Source organism: Prorops nasuta, unplaced genomic scaffold (assembly GCF_024137725.1).
Source record: "Prorops nasuta isolate Cenicafe-Biocafe unplaced genomic scaffold, Cenicafe_Pnas_1.2 PNAS00005, whole genome shotgun sequence".
Taxonomy (NCBI): domain Eukaryota; kingdom Metazoa; phylum Arthropoda; class Insecta; order Hymenoptera; family Bethylidae; genus Prorops; species Prorops nasuta.
This window is the reverse complement of record NW_027116802.1, coordinates 8,431,212-8,447,071: the sequence shown is the minus strand read 5'-3', so window position 1 is coordinate 8,447,071 and position 15,860 is coordinate 8,431,212. Positions and strand designations below refer to the sequence as shown.

The window sequence follows — 15,860 nt, the reverse complement described above, 5'->3', positions numbered from 1 at the left end:
TTACGCCAACAAAATTCAACTAATTAGTGAAAAAAATTTATTTTATAAGAGGTTACACACATATAATTCTACTGATAATTTCATTTAGTTCATTCTTATTGAAGAGATAGGGTTCAATAAAGATTTTCTTTTTAAATATTTCTATAACTATAAAAGATATTTTTTTAAGTGCAATATTTTTTTTTTCTTATTAAAAAAAAGTATTTATGGATGGATTAATTGCAGATATTTATGATCGCAATTGCACATTGAAAAACTCTAAAAAATATTACTAATTTTTCTATCCTTATAATCGTTATTAGTTATTCAAGCAAGGCACCAGATTCTTATAATTTCCGTATTCAATAATTATATTTTGCATTTTTGTGTGCTCTCAACGTCATATATCTAAATATACTTATGTTATATAAATATATATATATATATATATAATCTTTATCTTTTATTTTAAATATATTTAAAGATTTGATTAAACTAATCAAGAGTCGAGTCTTACTCCTTCAAAACGTTTGCTAATCTAGTTTTTCGTTTTCCGAAAAATATTTTATAAACGAATTTCTACCAAAATAGGAAGACACGATCGTTTAACCCCATTAACACCGATAAAGCAGAATATTTTAGTCAATTTTTACTTTTCAGATTTAATAGTTAAAATAAAATAGCTGTAGAATAAAACTATGTCTTATACCATTTGCGAATGTGCTCTTTCGATTACAAAAGTCCAAATTGCATTATGACGACTTTTACGTGTAAAAGTATCAAACAATTGTAAGTAACTTTTTTCATCTTATTTTTGTTGGTCAAAAGACAAATAGGATTGAATTTCTAATCTGGTCAAAACGGTGTTCGGAATCAGTAACCGAACATTGTACGATATTGCATATACTATACAAGACCGTAGAGTACAGGCTTATAAAAATGGAAGGCCTTTTTCTTACAAACTTAAATCACCAAAAATTTTTCCAAATTCCACAAAAGAGTGAATATTTGTATATATTTGTCTGTAAATAACGAGCTTATATAGTTTTGTTGCTTAAAAATTACACTAATGTTTTATCCTACATTCAATTTCATCTACATGACGATCAACTCTTCAATACATGCTTGCTTTTCGATCAAAAAAATCGAATTTTAAAAAATATCAGGTTATTTCCGTTATTTTGAAAAGGTTATAATAACACCCGATCTGTAGAAAATTGAAACCTTAAACTTTAACTATTGTGAGTGTCGCTGATTAAATTAGGAACTCAATCCTACTGTTCTTCCAAATTAATGAGTTAAGGACGGGTCCGGCCGGTCCGGCTATTATACTGGCCTCTTCTACATACTCGACTATTCTACGCAAAGTGCACATTCCACATATGGACAGGTTACCTTTAAAATAAAATGTCAATTTCAGTAAAAAAATTTCCTTATCTTCTAAAGACTAAAGAGAAATCAGATAAAACAAAACTTCAATTTTTAGTATTTTTTCACATAAAAACCGGTATATTATTTTTTAAAGCAATAACAATACAATTTAGACCCTAACAATCGAAAGAGCAGACTCGAAAATATTACAAAAATGGTTACCAATACAGTTACCCTTTTCTTCTTATCGAGTCTAAAGCTTAGATAACAATACAAAATTTAACCTTATGGCTTTAATGGGTTAATCTCGTTTTATACGTCAAGAGCTATATTACATAATGAAATAATTTTCTCTCAGCTACATTAAATATTGAAGTATAAAAACATTCAAAAAAGTAATATAAAGTAAACATAAGTATATGGCATTAAAAAAAAATAGTTTATCTGCATATGATAACTGCGAAATTTATGAACACTACTCGGACATATGGGGGGAGAACAAAACAATCTCTGCTCTTCCTTTAACGATTTCCATAATATACACTGAAAAGGTGTAAATAGATAGAAAAATTTTTTAATACAACAAATCGTTTCGTTAAGAATATTGGTCTATGCCTGTTTTTACGTTTCAAGAAACTCGTGGAATGTGATCCTCGCCATTTTAAGTACCGGGGGAAGAGATGAGTATGACCATTCTCGACATTGCAGATTATCAAGTGACAATTCGAAGACTAGAAAAATACTAGATCGGACATGCAGCACCAGCTGTCTCTTTAGATTAAACGATAATTTACGCATGTTGATATAAAATATAAGAAACTATGAACGTAAGACAGTATACGTTAGTTAACGGTCACGAAGAGATAAAAGGTAACAGAGACAACGTATAGCCCTAGTTGAGCATAGTTAATAGATTATTCGCCTTTTGAAATGTATCAAATTGTAGTAGTATCCTGTTGTCGTTAAGTATCTGACAAAGTTATCACTTCGACAGATGCTTTGTCTTCTTTTTGCTTCAAATTAAATGGTGTTACAACCTGCATGTTTACCGATATGTACAGGGGATAAGTCAACTGTTTATCAAGAAACATAATATTTTTCTATAATAGAAAAAAAAAACAGTTAGAGTCTTTATAAAAATAAAAATAATAAATTACATATTTAACTTACTTCTTCGTTCTTGTGAAAGCTTAGATTTTGTATCCCTGAAGTTTGAATATGCTTTATCTGTCGTTGCTCATCCAAGGACATGAGACAAACCCTTAAAAATGAATTTTAATTATTTGAATGAATATTAAATCAACGATTTTTTATTGAAGCAATGAAAGTACTTGATAATTATATTATGCTTGTGGTGATTAGCTTTTATGTGCTCAGAATCCGATTTGTGATTTCTTTTTATCCTTAAAGAAGTCAAGTCCAAACAAACAACTAAATCCAAGCCGAAGTGAAATGCTGTCCATCTCCATATATGCTCTCCAGGTTTTTCGACACATCTACCACATCTAAAGCATTTCTCAGCAAAGTCTTCGGGACGCATATCTTTTGGCCTATGAAAAAAACAAATTTTAACTAATAGTTCTCTCTACATTTTCACTGTTCTAGATACTTGCCCAATGTCCTTTTTTGCGTCAATTCTTAATAAATGCAACCATTGCTCCTTATAAGCATTATGTAACCATTCGTGGGGTATTAAATTGTCGGCATTTAATATTTTAACATCTTGATCATGGATTAATAAATGTTTTAAACGTAATGCTTTAAAAGGGGCAGCATACTGTCTTCCAATTTCTGAAGTCAAAAAAGGCTGAGTCCAATTATGATTTTTGAAAAAGTCATCCATCTTCATACAATCTTCCATAGTATGAACATGTACAAATAACCTGCGAGAAATCCAATAATAATTGTTTAACATATAATTTAGAACAAGTATTTAAAAAACTAATTTACAAATGCATACCAAACTCTTAACATCATGTATACGCAAAATTCTGTTTGCATGGCTACAAGATCAGGACTTGCTATTAGATCTGTCATTAAGTCAGGAGTTATTTCTCTTAAGAAACTTGGATGTAGCCATCCATATCCCAAAAGATTTACTTCCAGCCATTTCTTAGCTGCTGCTTTTACTGCTGGAACTCCATAGGAAGCAGCTGCATTATAATATGGAACAACTGTTTTGATATTTGTTGTTTCTATCATAATATCAGAACACTGATCTATCAATCCTTGTAGCTGGAAAAGGGTGGATGTCGCAAGGATGGAAATTACATCCTTCGGTTCCAGGCTAATCTCATCTCGATAGAAGGAACCCAAAACTGTAAACAATGCTGAAATTTCAAATTAGTTTCCAGTTATGCTCTATTTTCCATTTCAATTAAGTTATTTTTAATGGAGATATCAAAATTTTCCTTACAATCCGTTGTTATATTTGGGTCTGCTATTTCTACAGCTATTACAGATTCATTAGTTTCCCGCCATAAACCAGAAAACATACTCGCAAAATAAGGACTCTAATTAACAGATGAAAAAAAATTAAAGAAAAGAGAAAAGCAATAGACTGTCAATAAATAAAATAGATGAAAAACACCTTACTTGGCTGATATACACTTTATGTAATTTCCATGCTCTTCCTAGCATAAACACTGTTACATCACTACCTTTCTCCTCTTGGAACAAAGTTTTGTATATATATTGTGCTGTTGTCAGTAGCTTTCTCCTAAAACACAAATATATACTTGACAATAAAATTAAGAAACGGTTATTAATTACAATGATTAACTTAATTTGACCCCAAAATAATAATTAAGCAATAGATAGGCTAACATACTTTTTTGGTGTTTGAAGAGTCTTGTCAATGTACTCTGATTCCGAATCTGGATCATCCTCCTCGATACATTTTCGTTTACGACCGCGGTAAACCGAATTTACAGCTATATTTGAAGCTGAAGCAATTTTACTTAGATAACTTCCCATTTTCACCTTGGGAAATGTCGATATTCCAAAAGTTTTACAATTTTGTTAATAATGTGCATTATCTCTGATAAAAAAATATTTTTAGAAACACTGTAAGTGCTTCAAAATTTTCAGAGTCTTAATTACTTCAATCTCACCTTCATCTCTACTTCTTTCTTTATTTAATCAATTGAATCTGTTAATTTAGTAACTTTGTAGATACATACGTCTATCGATTGATTATTCACAATACAATGTACTCTTCGAACATATGATGTAAACACAACAGGGAGGGAAGCAGGGACAGAGAAAGATGTAGAAACCAGGAAGACAATAAGATAATAAATAAAACAAGCCCAATTTACCTGATACCTGATTGGTTGTGGCTATTCTCCACCTTCGTGTTTTACCAATTCAGCTGAAATTTGACATACAGTTGGAATTGGACACAACGGACATAACTGCTATAATTGATGTTCCGCACAAACTATACTGCAAATGTGATCAAATATTTTCAATGGTTGCTTAAAAGCTTCCATCTGCTTCCATCGCTTTCATCACTCATCAGCACCACACCTTTCACCTTTGTTCCATACACCCTTCACATTCCAAAAATCTTTATTTTTCAAAATGTCATCTCGTGAAGAATTTAATTAATATAATATTTTCATGCTATAAAATATAAACGACAGTAAGTATATAATGTTGAAATTTTATTTTAATGTCAATTAGTAACTTGCATGTAATGTTTTAATTATTTATTTAATTTTACTTAGATGATGTCAACAAGATACTTTTCTTTTGTCTCTGGAATTATAATAGCATCTATTACTTGGGCATTCAGTCTATATCTTTATTCAAAATTATCGCAAAATGCAAATTCTATTAGCTCAACAAATATAATACCGAATACATCAAAGTATTTACAAGAATTTACAAAACTTCATAGAAAAACAGAAGAGCATAATATAATGTTACGTGATAATGTCATTTCTAATTATTACAAAAAAAATATAGATACTATAGATAAAGGATATCCTGCTAAAGGAGAAAGTATATATAAAAATAGCAATAAGCTTTTACAGCAGTTACAACCAATACTCGTAAAGCCTGATGACTCATTAGAATCAGGTAAAATTTATTTAATGATAAATAATATTTTTGAGTATATAAATGTTTGATGGAAACGTGTTTGAAAAGTTAAATATTTTATTTGTATAAATTTATATAAAGCTAATATAATAATATTTCAAAATTTTAGAAATATTACATATTTAATGATGAAGATAAACGTTTACATCAACAAATTGATTGTGTTTTGGTCTAGATGAATTAGGGATGGTGAGAAACTATGAGGATCAACGTAAGAGAGACAAAGGTTACAAAGATTATGCATTCAATGTTTTGGTGTCAGATAATATTGGCATAATCAGAGATCTTCCAGATACAAGGCATAAACTATGTAATGATGAAAGATACTCAAAAATGTTGCCAAATGCTAGTATCATAATTTGTTTTTATAATGAGCACTACATGACATTAATAAGATCATTACACTCCATAATGGACAGAACGCCACAATTTTTACTTCATGAAATTATTCTAGTAAATGATTATAGTGATAGTGAAATTTTACATGAAAAAGTAGACAGATATATAAGTAACAACTTTAATGGGAAAATAAATTTATATAAAACTGAAAAACGAGAGGGATTAATCAGAGCACGAATGTTTGGAGCAAGAAAAGCATCTGGGGATGTACTAATTTTCTTGGATAGTCATATAGAAGTTAATATTCAATGGATTGAGCCACTATTGTCACGAATAGCTGTGTCCAAAACTATTGTTTGTATGCCAGTAATCGACATTATAAATCCTGATACTTTTCAATATACTGGATCTCCTCTAGTCATAGGTGGATTTAATTGGGGACTACATTTTAAATGGGATAATTTACCTTCTGGTAGTTTACATCATGAATATGATTTTGTAAGACCTATTAAGTAAGTAATTTTTATTTAAATATTTATCAGTTTATAATTTGGAATATTTTAATTAATTTATAACATGAATTTTCTAACAGATCACCTACCATGGCTGGAGGATTATTTGCAATAAATAGGCAATACTTTACAGAATTGGGCGAATACGATGCTGGTATGGATATTTGGGGTGGTGAAAATTTAGAAATATCATTTAGGGTACTATTTCTTTAATTCAGCATATAATATATCATATTTTATCATTGTTTTTTCTTTAATTATTGATATGGTTTTATAGATATGGATGTGTGGTGGTAGTATAGAGCTGATACCCTGCTCTCGTGTTGGTCATGTGTTTCGGAGACGAAGGCCGTATGGTGCGAATGATCAAAGCGATACTATGATGAAAAATTCTCTGCGTGTAGCTCATGTTTGGATGGATGAATATAAAGATTATTTTTTGAAAAATGCAAAAAACATTCATTACGGAGATATTTCCGATAGAATTGCTCTTAGAAAAAAACTGAATTGCAAATCTTTCTCTTGGTATTTAAAAACAGTTTACCCAGAACTTACATTACCAGATAGTAATGGAAAATTGAACGATAAATGGTCAGTGCTCGAGCAAAAACCATTTCAACCATGGCATTCAAGAAAAAGAAATTATACTGATCAATATCAAATTCGTCTTAAAAATACCACTTTGTGTGTTCAGAGTGAGAAAGATGTTAAGACTAAAGGCTCAAAATTAAAATTAGCTCCTTGTCTGAGGATTAAAGCACAGGTAATTATAATGTATGTCTATCCTTTTAACGGAATCCTTCAAGCGTCTTTTAGATTTAATTTTACGAACAAGATTACGGTGTTATTTACCGTGAATTCGGGGACATACACTGTTATGCTATTAGTGTAATACTATCTATTTATTATTAATATTAAAGCTGAGAGTAAAGATATACCGAATGCACACTAGTGCAGGTACCTAAATTCACAATTGGAAACCGAATGGTAACTTATTATACTGTTTTAGTGACGTTGCGAACTGCTTTTTTTGCTAAGCTTGTACAAATTTTAAAATACTAATTTTTTTAAATTGTTTTTTTTGTCTTTATTTTCTTTTTATAATCTGACTGACTTACCAGAAAGAACAGTTCGCGACGTTACTAAACTAGTATAATGAGTTGAAAGTCGGTGTTTAGATAACGCCACAAACTTGTCAGGAAATTTCGACCTAAAAAGTGTTTAGAGAATTCTGTTAATAATAAGCAGTAAATGATACAGGCTGATTACATTTGGTAGGTGTGGTTTGAGACAGTCAAACGGGAATTAGTGCTTGGTCAATTACTTTGTATGGAAGGAGGTGAAAAAGCCCCTAAACTTGGAAAATGTCATGAAATGGGCGGGAATCAAGATTGGAGACACAAAAATTCGGTAAGCAATAATAATAGTATTTTTGTATTTCGTTAATATTGGAACTAAAATCGAAATATTTTGTCAGAGTGGTACACCAATCTACAATATGGCAGCAGGAACCTGTCTAGGAGCAACTCATTCTAACAGAGATGCCCAAATTATATTAGATCTTTGCACAAAGCCAAATTCATCTTTAATAACTTGGGATTTAGTTAGGTCAAAAATACCAACAAAAGATAATATAAAGACTGAGTAGAACAACATGATGTGTATAAATTGAATGAGCAGCTATTATGAGATATATAAGATCTTCCAGTTTTTAAATTTATAAATTTGTGTTAATTTCATAAATATTTAAGGATTTTTATATATGATAATTATACATATATAAAAAAGTCAGTCACAATTTTGTCTCCTCTAATAAAATACTTATGTGATTGTTATGATCATGGTATGATAATAAATATCAGTATGATCATAAATATACAGGATATGCTCCAAAATTCATGACTGAGTCAGAAACCCTAGATAGAAGGCTGAATTTTGAGAAAGAGCAATTATTTATTTTTGTAATATTGTTAATAATTTCCGAGTTACCTAACAATATATTTAGACTAAGATAGATCTGGTTAAATTGTTACGCAGTCAAGAAAATAATAATATGAGAACAATTAGAGGAACTTGTAAATATGATAATAACGATAAAAAAAGCTTAATAACGTTTTTTATATTGATAATATTTTCCAAGTTATCTGTATAATAATGTTTGTACGCCATTGACCTGACGAATATGGTTAAACAGATTCTTATGTTATTCGAAAAATATTTGCAATAATATGAAATAAAATAGTTATTAGACTTTTTTTACCTATATTATATATTTCAAATATCTACACAAAAATTTTATTCATTTTTCGAATATTATTATTTACCGAGATGTATAGCAATAATTTATGCAGACTCTTAGCTTAAGATATTGTTATGTAACTTGGAAAATATTAACAATATTAAAAAGTTGTATAAGTGTTTTCTTTAGAATCGAGAGTATTCCGGCTGTTCGGCTTGACTATCAATTCTGGAACACTCTGTATATTTTACAAGTTATGTTCTTTCTCTAGACTCAATATTAATGTTTTATTTTGTAAAAAATATTAAGCTATTTAAACATATTCTATTTTTATTATTATTAAATAATATGTTGTTTTATAGAATATATGTAATTTTTTGTCAGTGGAGTATGCATTTTCGTTCGATTGATTTAATTTTAATTATTAATCTGGGAGATGACTCTTAGAATTATAACCCGAGATTAAAATAGATTAGAATGAGTTGAAAATACTTTTGCAAGAAAATATAAAATCAGTCGACACCCACATTACGACCTTTCTTCTCTAATTATGTTCATTTCCCTATAGAAAAGTCGAAAAGTGTTTGAAGTTTTTATGATTCCATCCTTCGCTGCTGTGATTGAAAGATTCGAATTGATAGTTAAGGATTTTGTTACTTTTAAGGGATTGTCAGTAGAACAAGATTTTTTTCATTTTATTACGTCGACTTGACTGACAAGTTTGACAAAGGCACACAGGCCACAGGCCGCTACAACGTCCACAGCTGAATTCGTTGAATTTGCTGACTTGTTGACTGCTGTCTGTTAAGCACCTGCTGTAAAGGCTGTCCGGCGTCCGCTTGTGGTTGTGGCTGTGTCGTGTCAGTGTCGTGTTGCCTGTGCTGTGTGTATAGTGTAATAAGCGGCGTAACCTGTGTCAGCCGCCGTGAGGTTATGTGCTATGTGTGGCTTTATTAAATTTATCCAATTATAAAAAATCATTAAATTTTGTTCTCTTTGTCTCTATAATAGATAGAAAAATGATTCATAGCTTGTTCATCATTAACTCATCAGGGTTAGTTTTGAAATTATAATTTGCATGTGACATGTTACTCTTTAAAAATTAAAATTTTTCAAAAGTTTAGGATATGGAAATTAATTAATCTTTGCTATTTTCTATGTGATTCATATACAAAAATTACAATGATTGATATGTGTATTATTTTCATTCAACAGTTTGCTTTTGGAGTATCAAATTTATAAGAAAATAAATTCAACATTTTTGCAGAGATGTCTTCATGGAAAAACATTGGAAAAGTGCAGTAGCACGGTCATTGTGTGATTATTTTTTTGATCAACAACGAAGAGTACTATGCCCTGAAGACACACCACCAGTAATTGCTACGCCACATCATTATCTTATAAGCATTTATCGCTGCAATATGTTTTTTGTTGCAGTTTGCATGACCGAAGGTATCTTTAATTTATATTTGGTACATACACACAAACAATAATACATCAATGGTTTGATTTATTTATGTAATTAATTTTTATTTTTCAGTTCCTCCATTATTTGTTATAGAATTTTTACACAGAGTTGTTGATACATTTGAGGATTACTTTAATGAATGTACTGAAACTATTATCAAGGAAAATTATGTTGTGGTGTATGAGCTATTGGATGAAATGTTGGATAATGGATTTCCACTTGCCACTGAATCAAATATCTTAAAAGAGCTTATCAAACCACCAAATATTTTGAGGACTATAGCAAATACAGTAACAGGCAAATCAAAGTAAGTGATAATAAAAATTATTGAAGTATAATGCTATATGAAAACAAAATATTTTCTTAATGGTTTTCAAATGTTTTCCTTTTTTGCACTAACAAAAATAATAGCGTTAGTGCTATATTACCAAGTGGTCAATTGTCCAATGTTCCCTGGCGAAGAACTGGTGTTAAGTATACAAATAATGAAGCATATTTTGATGTAGTTGAAGAAGTTGATGCAATTATTGATAAGACTGGAGCAACAGTTTTTGCTGAAATACAAGGCTATGTATGTTTTAGTTTTTAGAAATTACTTTATTAGCAGTTATTGTATGATCAAATATCTAAAAAGTAAGTAATCTAGAGAAAAATCTGTTATGTATGAATTTTTAACTCCTTCAAGAATCTATCAGATGGTGTGTTTTATTTGCCCTTGGATTAACAATTTGAGGACAAAGATCCCTTTAAGATTCTGAAATGAAATGTTCTGTTAATTGTATATTCTTGTAGCTTACCCCAAGAGGTTTTCTAATACTAAGCTAATATACTATTTAATCCAGCAATGTAGGAAATATTTGAATTTGAAGCTGTACAGGTTTAAGTGTGTTATATCTTTGTGTGTAGTACATTAATGTAGTGTTTTGAAACGTTTTTGGAGCAGATACAAAAATGTGCTATAACGATTATAAGTTTATTGTACAAAAGTAAAATTGACTTTTGTAAGTCTTTAAAAGACAATTTTTTTCTAGAATGCTTAGTTTTTGAAATCTAATATATTCCTTGGCTTTTTGCTGTACTCTCATATATTCTTGTAGCACAAGATATTTCTTACAGATTGATTGTTGTATAAAACTAAGCGGTATGCCAGATTTGACTCTTTCATTCATGAATCCTAGATTATTTGATGATGTGAGCTTTCACCCTTGCGTAAGATTTAAAAGATGGGAGGTGTGTATAATATAATTTTGATTATTAATAAATGCAAATAACAAGCTAATAATTTTTATTTTGCAGTCAGAGAGAATATTGTCTTTCATACCCCCTGATGGTAATTTTCGTCTTTTATCTTATCATATAGGATCACAAAGTATTGTTGCAATTCCAATATATGTAAGACATAATATTAGCCTTAAAGAGCCTGGTGGTGGAAGGTTAGATATTACTGTGGGACCAAAACAAACTATTGGAAGAACTGTGAGTTTGAAATTTGATTTTTAATTGTCTTTAGATGAATGAATTTATTAGTAACTACTTTCAACTTGCAGGTGGAAAATGTTACTTTAGAAATTCCTATGCCAAAAATGGTCTTAAACTGTACTTTGATACCAAATCAAGGAAAATATTCTTTTGATCCTGTTAGTAAAGTATTAATGTGGGAAATCGGGAGAATAGATATGTCCAAATTACCGAATCTTCGTGGATCGGTAAGATTATTTTTATCATTCGGTAACTTCTGCTTCGTACTATAATTTTGTTTAAATCAATAAATTATGATAATTTTGTTCTTTTCCAGATTACTGTTCAGAGCTCAACATCAGTGTCAGAGTTTAATCCTGCCATTAATGTAACTAGTGATTTCTACATTAAACTATCTTTTAACTTTTATAATTTTATAAACATTTACACTTTAAATTTCGGTATTTTAGGTGCATTTTACTATTAATCAATTAGCTGTTTCTGGGCTTAAAGTAAATCGTTTGGATATGTATGGAGAAAAATATAAGCCATTCAAAGGTGTTAAATATGTAACCAAGGCTGGCAAGTTCCAGATTAGAATGTGAATAATTTTTATAAAATGGCACTCAAATCTGACTTTATTATTTTTTTCATAATTTATTTATCTAAGAGAAAGCTTTTTATGAAAAATGTATACTTATTAAATTCATAATCCATAACATTTATGTATATATAAATATATTTACATGTACTAATACAAGAACATATATTTCTCCGATATAATAAGTGTAAGAGATATATTTAATTTTAATAATAAAAGAAATTAAACTAAAAAATTCCCTTATAATTATAAGATAAAGTGTGATTTAAGTATGCATTTCTGAAACCGAGTTATTTGAATATGTGGTAGCTAGCAGGAGTTGGCAGCTGCCAGCTGCGCTAGCAGAGAGCTGATTATGTATTATGTAGTTAGAACATCGTACAACAGACTCAAGTGACTCAACAGAGAAGAAAGCAGAAATAGGCCAACCAGTGATCAGAATCAGATGATCATATGACGTGTGTAGTATAATAATAAGTATATGCGGTATATGCCAAAGTGGCGGCTAGTGTGTCAGTTGTGTACTGTGTACGCGTGGCGCGTGGGTCGCGTGTATATGTATATGTATTTACTAGTTTACTACTCTTATTTCAAATCGAAACCGCACTCTCATCATTAGGTTAGGTTAGCTAAGTGTATTGGAAGAATTAATAGAAGCTAAAAGCATGCTCGATCTTTTCACAATATTTAGCAAGGGAGGTATCGTTTTGTGGTACTTCCAAAGTACTTCTCAAATTTTTACACCGAGCGTTAATGCTCTCATACGAACTGTCATATTACAGGTACCTTACTCCTGTCATAATTGATTACCGTCTACTTAAATATATATCATAAATATAGTAACTAGCCTTTATTTAATATTTAAATATCCGCGTTTTTAGGCATTTCTAGCAAACTGTAAAAGCAATTTCTTTCAAATTTCTAGTAAACTACATAACATATGTTTATAACTTATCATTTTAATTTGTACAGTATTAGATTGTTTTTGTTTATTAAATGAGAGTTTTATTTTCAGGAACGTACAGGAAATCATTCTTTTGATCATGATTCTTTAAGACTACAGTATAAGTTAGATAATGAGTTTGAACTGGTGTTTGTAGTAGCTTATCAAAAGATACTCCAATTATCCTATGTGGATAAATTTTTAAATGACATTCACCTTGAATTTAGAGACAGATTTAAAAATGAGTTGGAAAATTCACAGTGGTTTGGAGAATTCAATTTCCAGAAAACATACGAGCAAGTTCTTGCAATTGCGGAACAATGGGCCCGCCATCAAGCCAAACTACCAAAGCCTATGCGTAGCTTTGATGAAAGTCAGAAATCAAAAAAGACTGTTGCTAGTATGATTGAAAGAAAGGATGACAAAGATAATAAGAAGCAGAGTAAGTAAGTTGTAGATTATCCGTTTTGAATATGCTTACAATTGTTTTCATTTACAGCAAAGAAAAAGAAAGGTGGTGCATTAAACGAAGATGAACAATGTAAGTTAAAATATACAGTGATATCAAAAAAATTAGGTTGATGCATAATTTTGTTTTTTTTTTTGTAGTGAAAGCAGAAGAATCTTTAAAGGTATATGAGTCAAAAGAGGAAATAAATCATAATGGAGAGATGAAGGAAGATATATTAATGATTAATCGAATGAAGCTTGCTCAGAAATTATCTGGACCCCCAAAAAAGAAAATTGATAAACAGTAATATTTTCTGCAAATAGTAAAACTTAAGTAGTCTGGGAGAATTGAACCATTTTAAAAAAAAAAATCAAAACAGTTTCTTTTCCAATCATTCTAGAGATATGAATATGGTGACTAAGTACAGCATGCTAGTTAATATAACTAAAAACCAAATATTAATATTTTTTAGATTAATAGGCAAAAGTACTTAATGTATCTTTAAAAATCTATAAAGTGACAAAAATCTTTTAAAAGATATAATATTGATAGTGGTTCAAGTCTTTCACTTGGTTGGTGTACCAGGCTCCTTACCTTTAATTTTAGTATGTATTATTGGCTTATTTTATATATATATTTGATTTGTAGAAAAAGTCCCAAGCCTGAAAAAGCAGGGAAGAAGCCTCGTGTTTGGGAGCTTGGAGGCACTAGTAAAGACCTTCCATCATTGGAACGTACAAAAGATAAACCTGAAGACGAATATGTGCAAGCTGATACTACTGTAAGTTTAATAATCATTTATTAATTGAGCTTTTACTACAACTAGCTTGACAACAATATCATTACAGTTAATAGGACAAATGAAGGGGGGTATTCGTGATTTAGAAGTTGATAGTGGTTCTGAAAATGAGTCAGATGATGATGATGACGAACCAGAGCAGGTAGTACAAGTGCAGAAGAAAGGCCAAAGCATGTTTTCAATGTTCAAGACTCTTATTGGGAACAAATCATTGAAACACGAAGATATGCTACCTATTCTTGATAAACTGAAGGATCACTTAATTTCAAAAAACGTTGCTGCAGATATTGCTCTAAGATTATGTGACTCTGTGGGTGTTAAATTGAAGGGAAAAGTTCTAGGCACTTTTGACAGTGTCACTAGCATTGTGAAAGCTGCTTTGATGGATGCTTTGGTGCAAATACTTTCGCCAGAAAGAAGGATTGATATTTTGAGAGATGCATTTGAAGCTAAGAAAAATCATAGACCATACGTAATGACATTTTGCGGAGTTAATGGGGTTGGAAAATCCACGAATCTAGCCAAGATCTGTTTCTGGCTAATAGAAAACAACTTCCGTGTACTCATTGCTGCTTGCGATACCTTTAGGTAATTATAAAAATGTTTAACGAAAAAAATTATCACGACGTTGAACTTGTTTAATTACAGCAGTATTTCTCACTAAATCCCGTGTTTTTATTTAGAGCTGGTGCGGTTGAGCAGCTAAGAACGCATATGCGCCATCTGAATGCCTTACATCCTTCAGAAAAACATGGGAATCAAACTATGGTACAATTGTATGAAAAAGGGTACGGTAAAGATGCAGCGGGTATAGCTATGGAGGCAATTCGTTTTGCTAGAGATTCGAAAATCGATGTAGTCTTGGTAGATACGGCTGGTAGAATGCAAGATAACGAGCCTTTGATGAAAGCTTTAGCAAAATTAATCAAAGTAAACGATCCCGATCTTGTACTATTTGTGGGCGAAGCTTTGGTTGGCAATGAAGCTGTGGACCAATTGATAAAGTTTAATCAAGCTTTAGCTAATTACAGTGAATCCGAAAATCCTCATCTTATTGATGGCATAGTTCTAACTAAATTTGATACAATTGACGATAAGGTACATTGGACTGTTATGTTTCCTTAATCCGATAATACCAAACAATTGCTACACTAATGTATAATTGTCACTTTCTCCTTTAGGTGGGTGCAGCTATTTCAATGACTTACGTTACCGGAAAGCCGATCGTTTTTGTTGGAACTGGTCAAACTTACACTGATTTAAAATCATTGAACGTAAAAGCTGTGGCACATGCTTTGATGAAATAAATGCTGTTGAAGATGCAGAAGAAATTGCTGAAAAGCGATTCAGTATCGTTTTTGTTCAAGATACACAGATATCTATATTACTTTATATATGTGTAATAAAAGAATCGTTAAAGAGTGGGAGAAATAAAGAAACAAGTTGATTTCTCTCATTTATGCAAAATATCATGGACTGGTAATTTTGAAATAATAAAGTGCATATTTTATTTCTTGGGGAAGATCATTTTTGTCGATTTTGTTAACAAGATATTTATTATACAAATCTATATTCTATCAGAATATAAAATTT

At 30.5% G+C, this 15,860-nt stretch overlaps 4 protein-coding genes across 8 annotated transcripts; 3 read left to right on the top strand and 1 right to left on the bottom strand.

The window, feature by feature from the left end:
- Positions 1-72: 72 nt before the first annotated feature.
- On the bottom strand, positions 73-4,793 carry gcl (germ cell-less). Of its 2 annotated transcripts, none has more exons than XM_066726900.1 (9): positions 4,464-4,649; positions 4,181-4,332; positions 3,946-4,069; positions 3,767-3,863; positions 3,311-3,680; positions 2,964-3,233; positions 2,682-2,900; positions 2,521-2,611; positions 73-2,450 (listed from the first exon to the last, which is right to left on the bottom strand). In XM_066726900.1, the coding sequence occupies exons 1-9, from the start codon at positions 4,467-4,469 to the stop codon at positions 2,313-2,315; spliced, it is 1,467 nt and encodes a 488-aa protein (XP_066582997.1). In that variant the 5' UTR covers positions 4,470-4,649; the 3' UTR covers positions 73-2,312. The 2 variants fall into 2 exon arrangements, with proteins under 2 accessions (XP_066582997.1, XP_066582998.1); XM_066726901.1 differs by lacking the exon at positions 4,464-4,649 and adding an exon at positions 4,671-4,793 and having other exon boundaries at positions 75-2,450; positions 4,181-4,295.
- Positions 4,794-4,843: 50 nt separating this feature from the next.
- On the top strand, positions 4,844-8,930 carry Pgant35A (polypeptide N-acetylgalactosaminyltransferase 35A). 2 transcript variants are annotated; one of them, XM_066726898.1, is made up of 7 exons: positions 4,844-4,996; positions 5,082-5,436; positions 5,633-6,308; positions 6,389-6,506; positions 6,586-7,071; positions 7,587-7,718; positions 7,786-8,930. In XM_066726898.1, the coding sequence occupies exons 2-7, from the start codon at positions 5,082-5,084 to the stop codon at positions 7,954-7,956; spliced, it is 1,938 nt and encodes a 645-aa protein (XP_066582995.1). In that variant the 5' UTR covers positions 4,844-4,996; the 3' UTR covers positions 7,957-8,930. The 2 variants fall into 2 exon arrangements, with proteins under 2 accessions (XP_066582995.1, XP_066582996.1); XM_066726899.1 differs by lacking the exon at positions 4,844-4,996 and having other exon boundaries at positions 5,299-5,436; positions 5,567-6,308.
- Positions 8,931-9,269: 339 nt separating this feature from the next.
- carmine (AP-3 complex subunit carmine) lies at positions 9,270-12,296 on the top strand. 3 transcript variants are annotated; one of them, XM_066727972.1, is made up of 10 exons: positions 9,270-9,477; positions 9,559-9,601; positions 9,815-9,999; positions 10,088-10,322; positions 10,427-10,586; positions 11,132-11,245; positions 11,312-11,491; positions 11,563-11,721; positions 11,811-11,861; positions 11,944-12,296. In XM_066727972.1, exons 2-10 carry the CDS (start codon positions 9,567-9,569, stop codon positions 12,076-12,078), a joined length of 1,254 nt encoding a protein of 417 aa, XP_066584069.1. In that variant the 5' UTR covers positions 9,270-9,477; positions 9,559-9,566; the 3' UTR covers positions 12,079-12,296. The 3 variants fall into 3 exon arrangements, with proteins under 3 accessions (XP_066584069.1, XP_066584068.1, XP_066584070.1); XM_066727971.1 differs by having other exon boundaries at positions 9,271-9,601; XM_066727973.1 differs by having other exon boundaries at positions 9,271-9,601; positions 9,763-9,999.
- Positions 12,297-12,591: 295 nt separating this feature from the next.
- Positions 12,592-15,798, top strand: SrpRalpha (signal recognition particle receptor alpha). The gene is made up of 8 exons (XM_066727328.1): positions 12,592-12,856; positions 13,090-13,459; positions 13,517-13,558; positions 13,627-13,771; positions 14,117-14,249; positions 14,317-14,855; positions 14,951-15,365; positions 15,449-15,798. The coding sequence occupies exons 1-8, from the start codon at positions 12,740-12,742 to the stop codon at positions 15,572-15,574; spliced, it is 1,887 nt and encodes a 628-aa protein (XP_066583425.1). The 5' UTR covers positions 12,592-12,739; the 3' UTR covers positions 15,575-15,798.
- Positions 15,799-15,860: the final 62 nt, after the last annotated feature.

Excerpts from the sequence above, each read along its gene's own strand:
- gcl (XM_066726900.1), bottom strand. Across the intron at positions 4,070-4,180 it reads ACTCTTCAAACACCAAAAAA|GAGAAAGCTACTGACAACAG; the intron begins GTATGTTAGCCT and ends TTTGTGTTTTAG. Across the intron at positions 3,234-3,310 it reads TACATGATGTTAAGAGTTTG|GTTATTTGTACATGTTCATA; the intron begins GTATGCATTTGT and ends GATTTCTCGCAG.
- Pgant35A (XM_066726898.1), top strand. The coding sequence starts at position 5,082 with ATGATGTCAACAAGATACTTTTCTTTTGTCTCTGGAATTATAATAGCA. Across the intron at positions 6,507-6,585 it reads ATTTAGAAATATCATTTAGG|ATATGGATGTGTGGTGGTAG; the intron begins GTACTATTTCTT and ends ATGGTTTTATAG. Across the intron at positions 7,072-7,586 it reads GTCTGAGGATTAAAGCACAG|GTGTGGTTTGAGACAGTCAA; the intron begins GTAATTATAATG and ends TACATTTGGTAG.
- carmine (XM_066727972.1), top strand. The coding sequence starts at position 9,567 with ATGATTCATAGCTTGTTCATCATTAACTCATCAGG. Across the intron at positions 11,246-11,311 it reads TAAGATTTAAAAGATGGGAG|TCAGAGAGAATATTGTCTTT; the intron begins GTGTGTATAATA and ends TTTATTTTGCAG. Across the intron at positions 11,722-11,810 it reads TACCGAATCTTCGTGGATCG|ATTACTGTTCAGAGCTCAAC; the intron begins GTAAGATTATTT and ends GTTCTTTTCCAG.
- SrpRalpha (XM_066727328.1), top strand. The coding sequence starts at position 12,740 with ATGCTCGATCTTTTCACAATATTTAGCAAGGGAGGTATCGTTTTGTGG. Across the intron at positions 12,857-13,089 it reads TACGAACTGTCATATTACAG|GAACGTACAGGAAATCATTC; the intron begins GTACCTTACTCC and ends TTTTATTTTCAG. Across the intron at positions 13,559-13,626 it reads ATTAAACGAAGATGAACAAT|TGAAAGCAGAAGAATCTTTA; the intron begins GTAAGTTAAAAT and ends TTTTTTTTGTAG.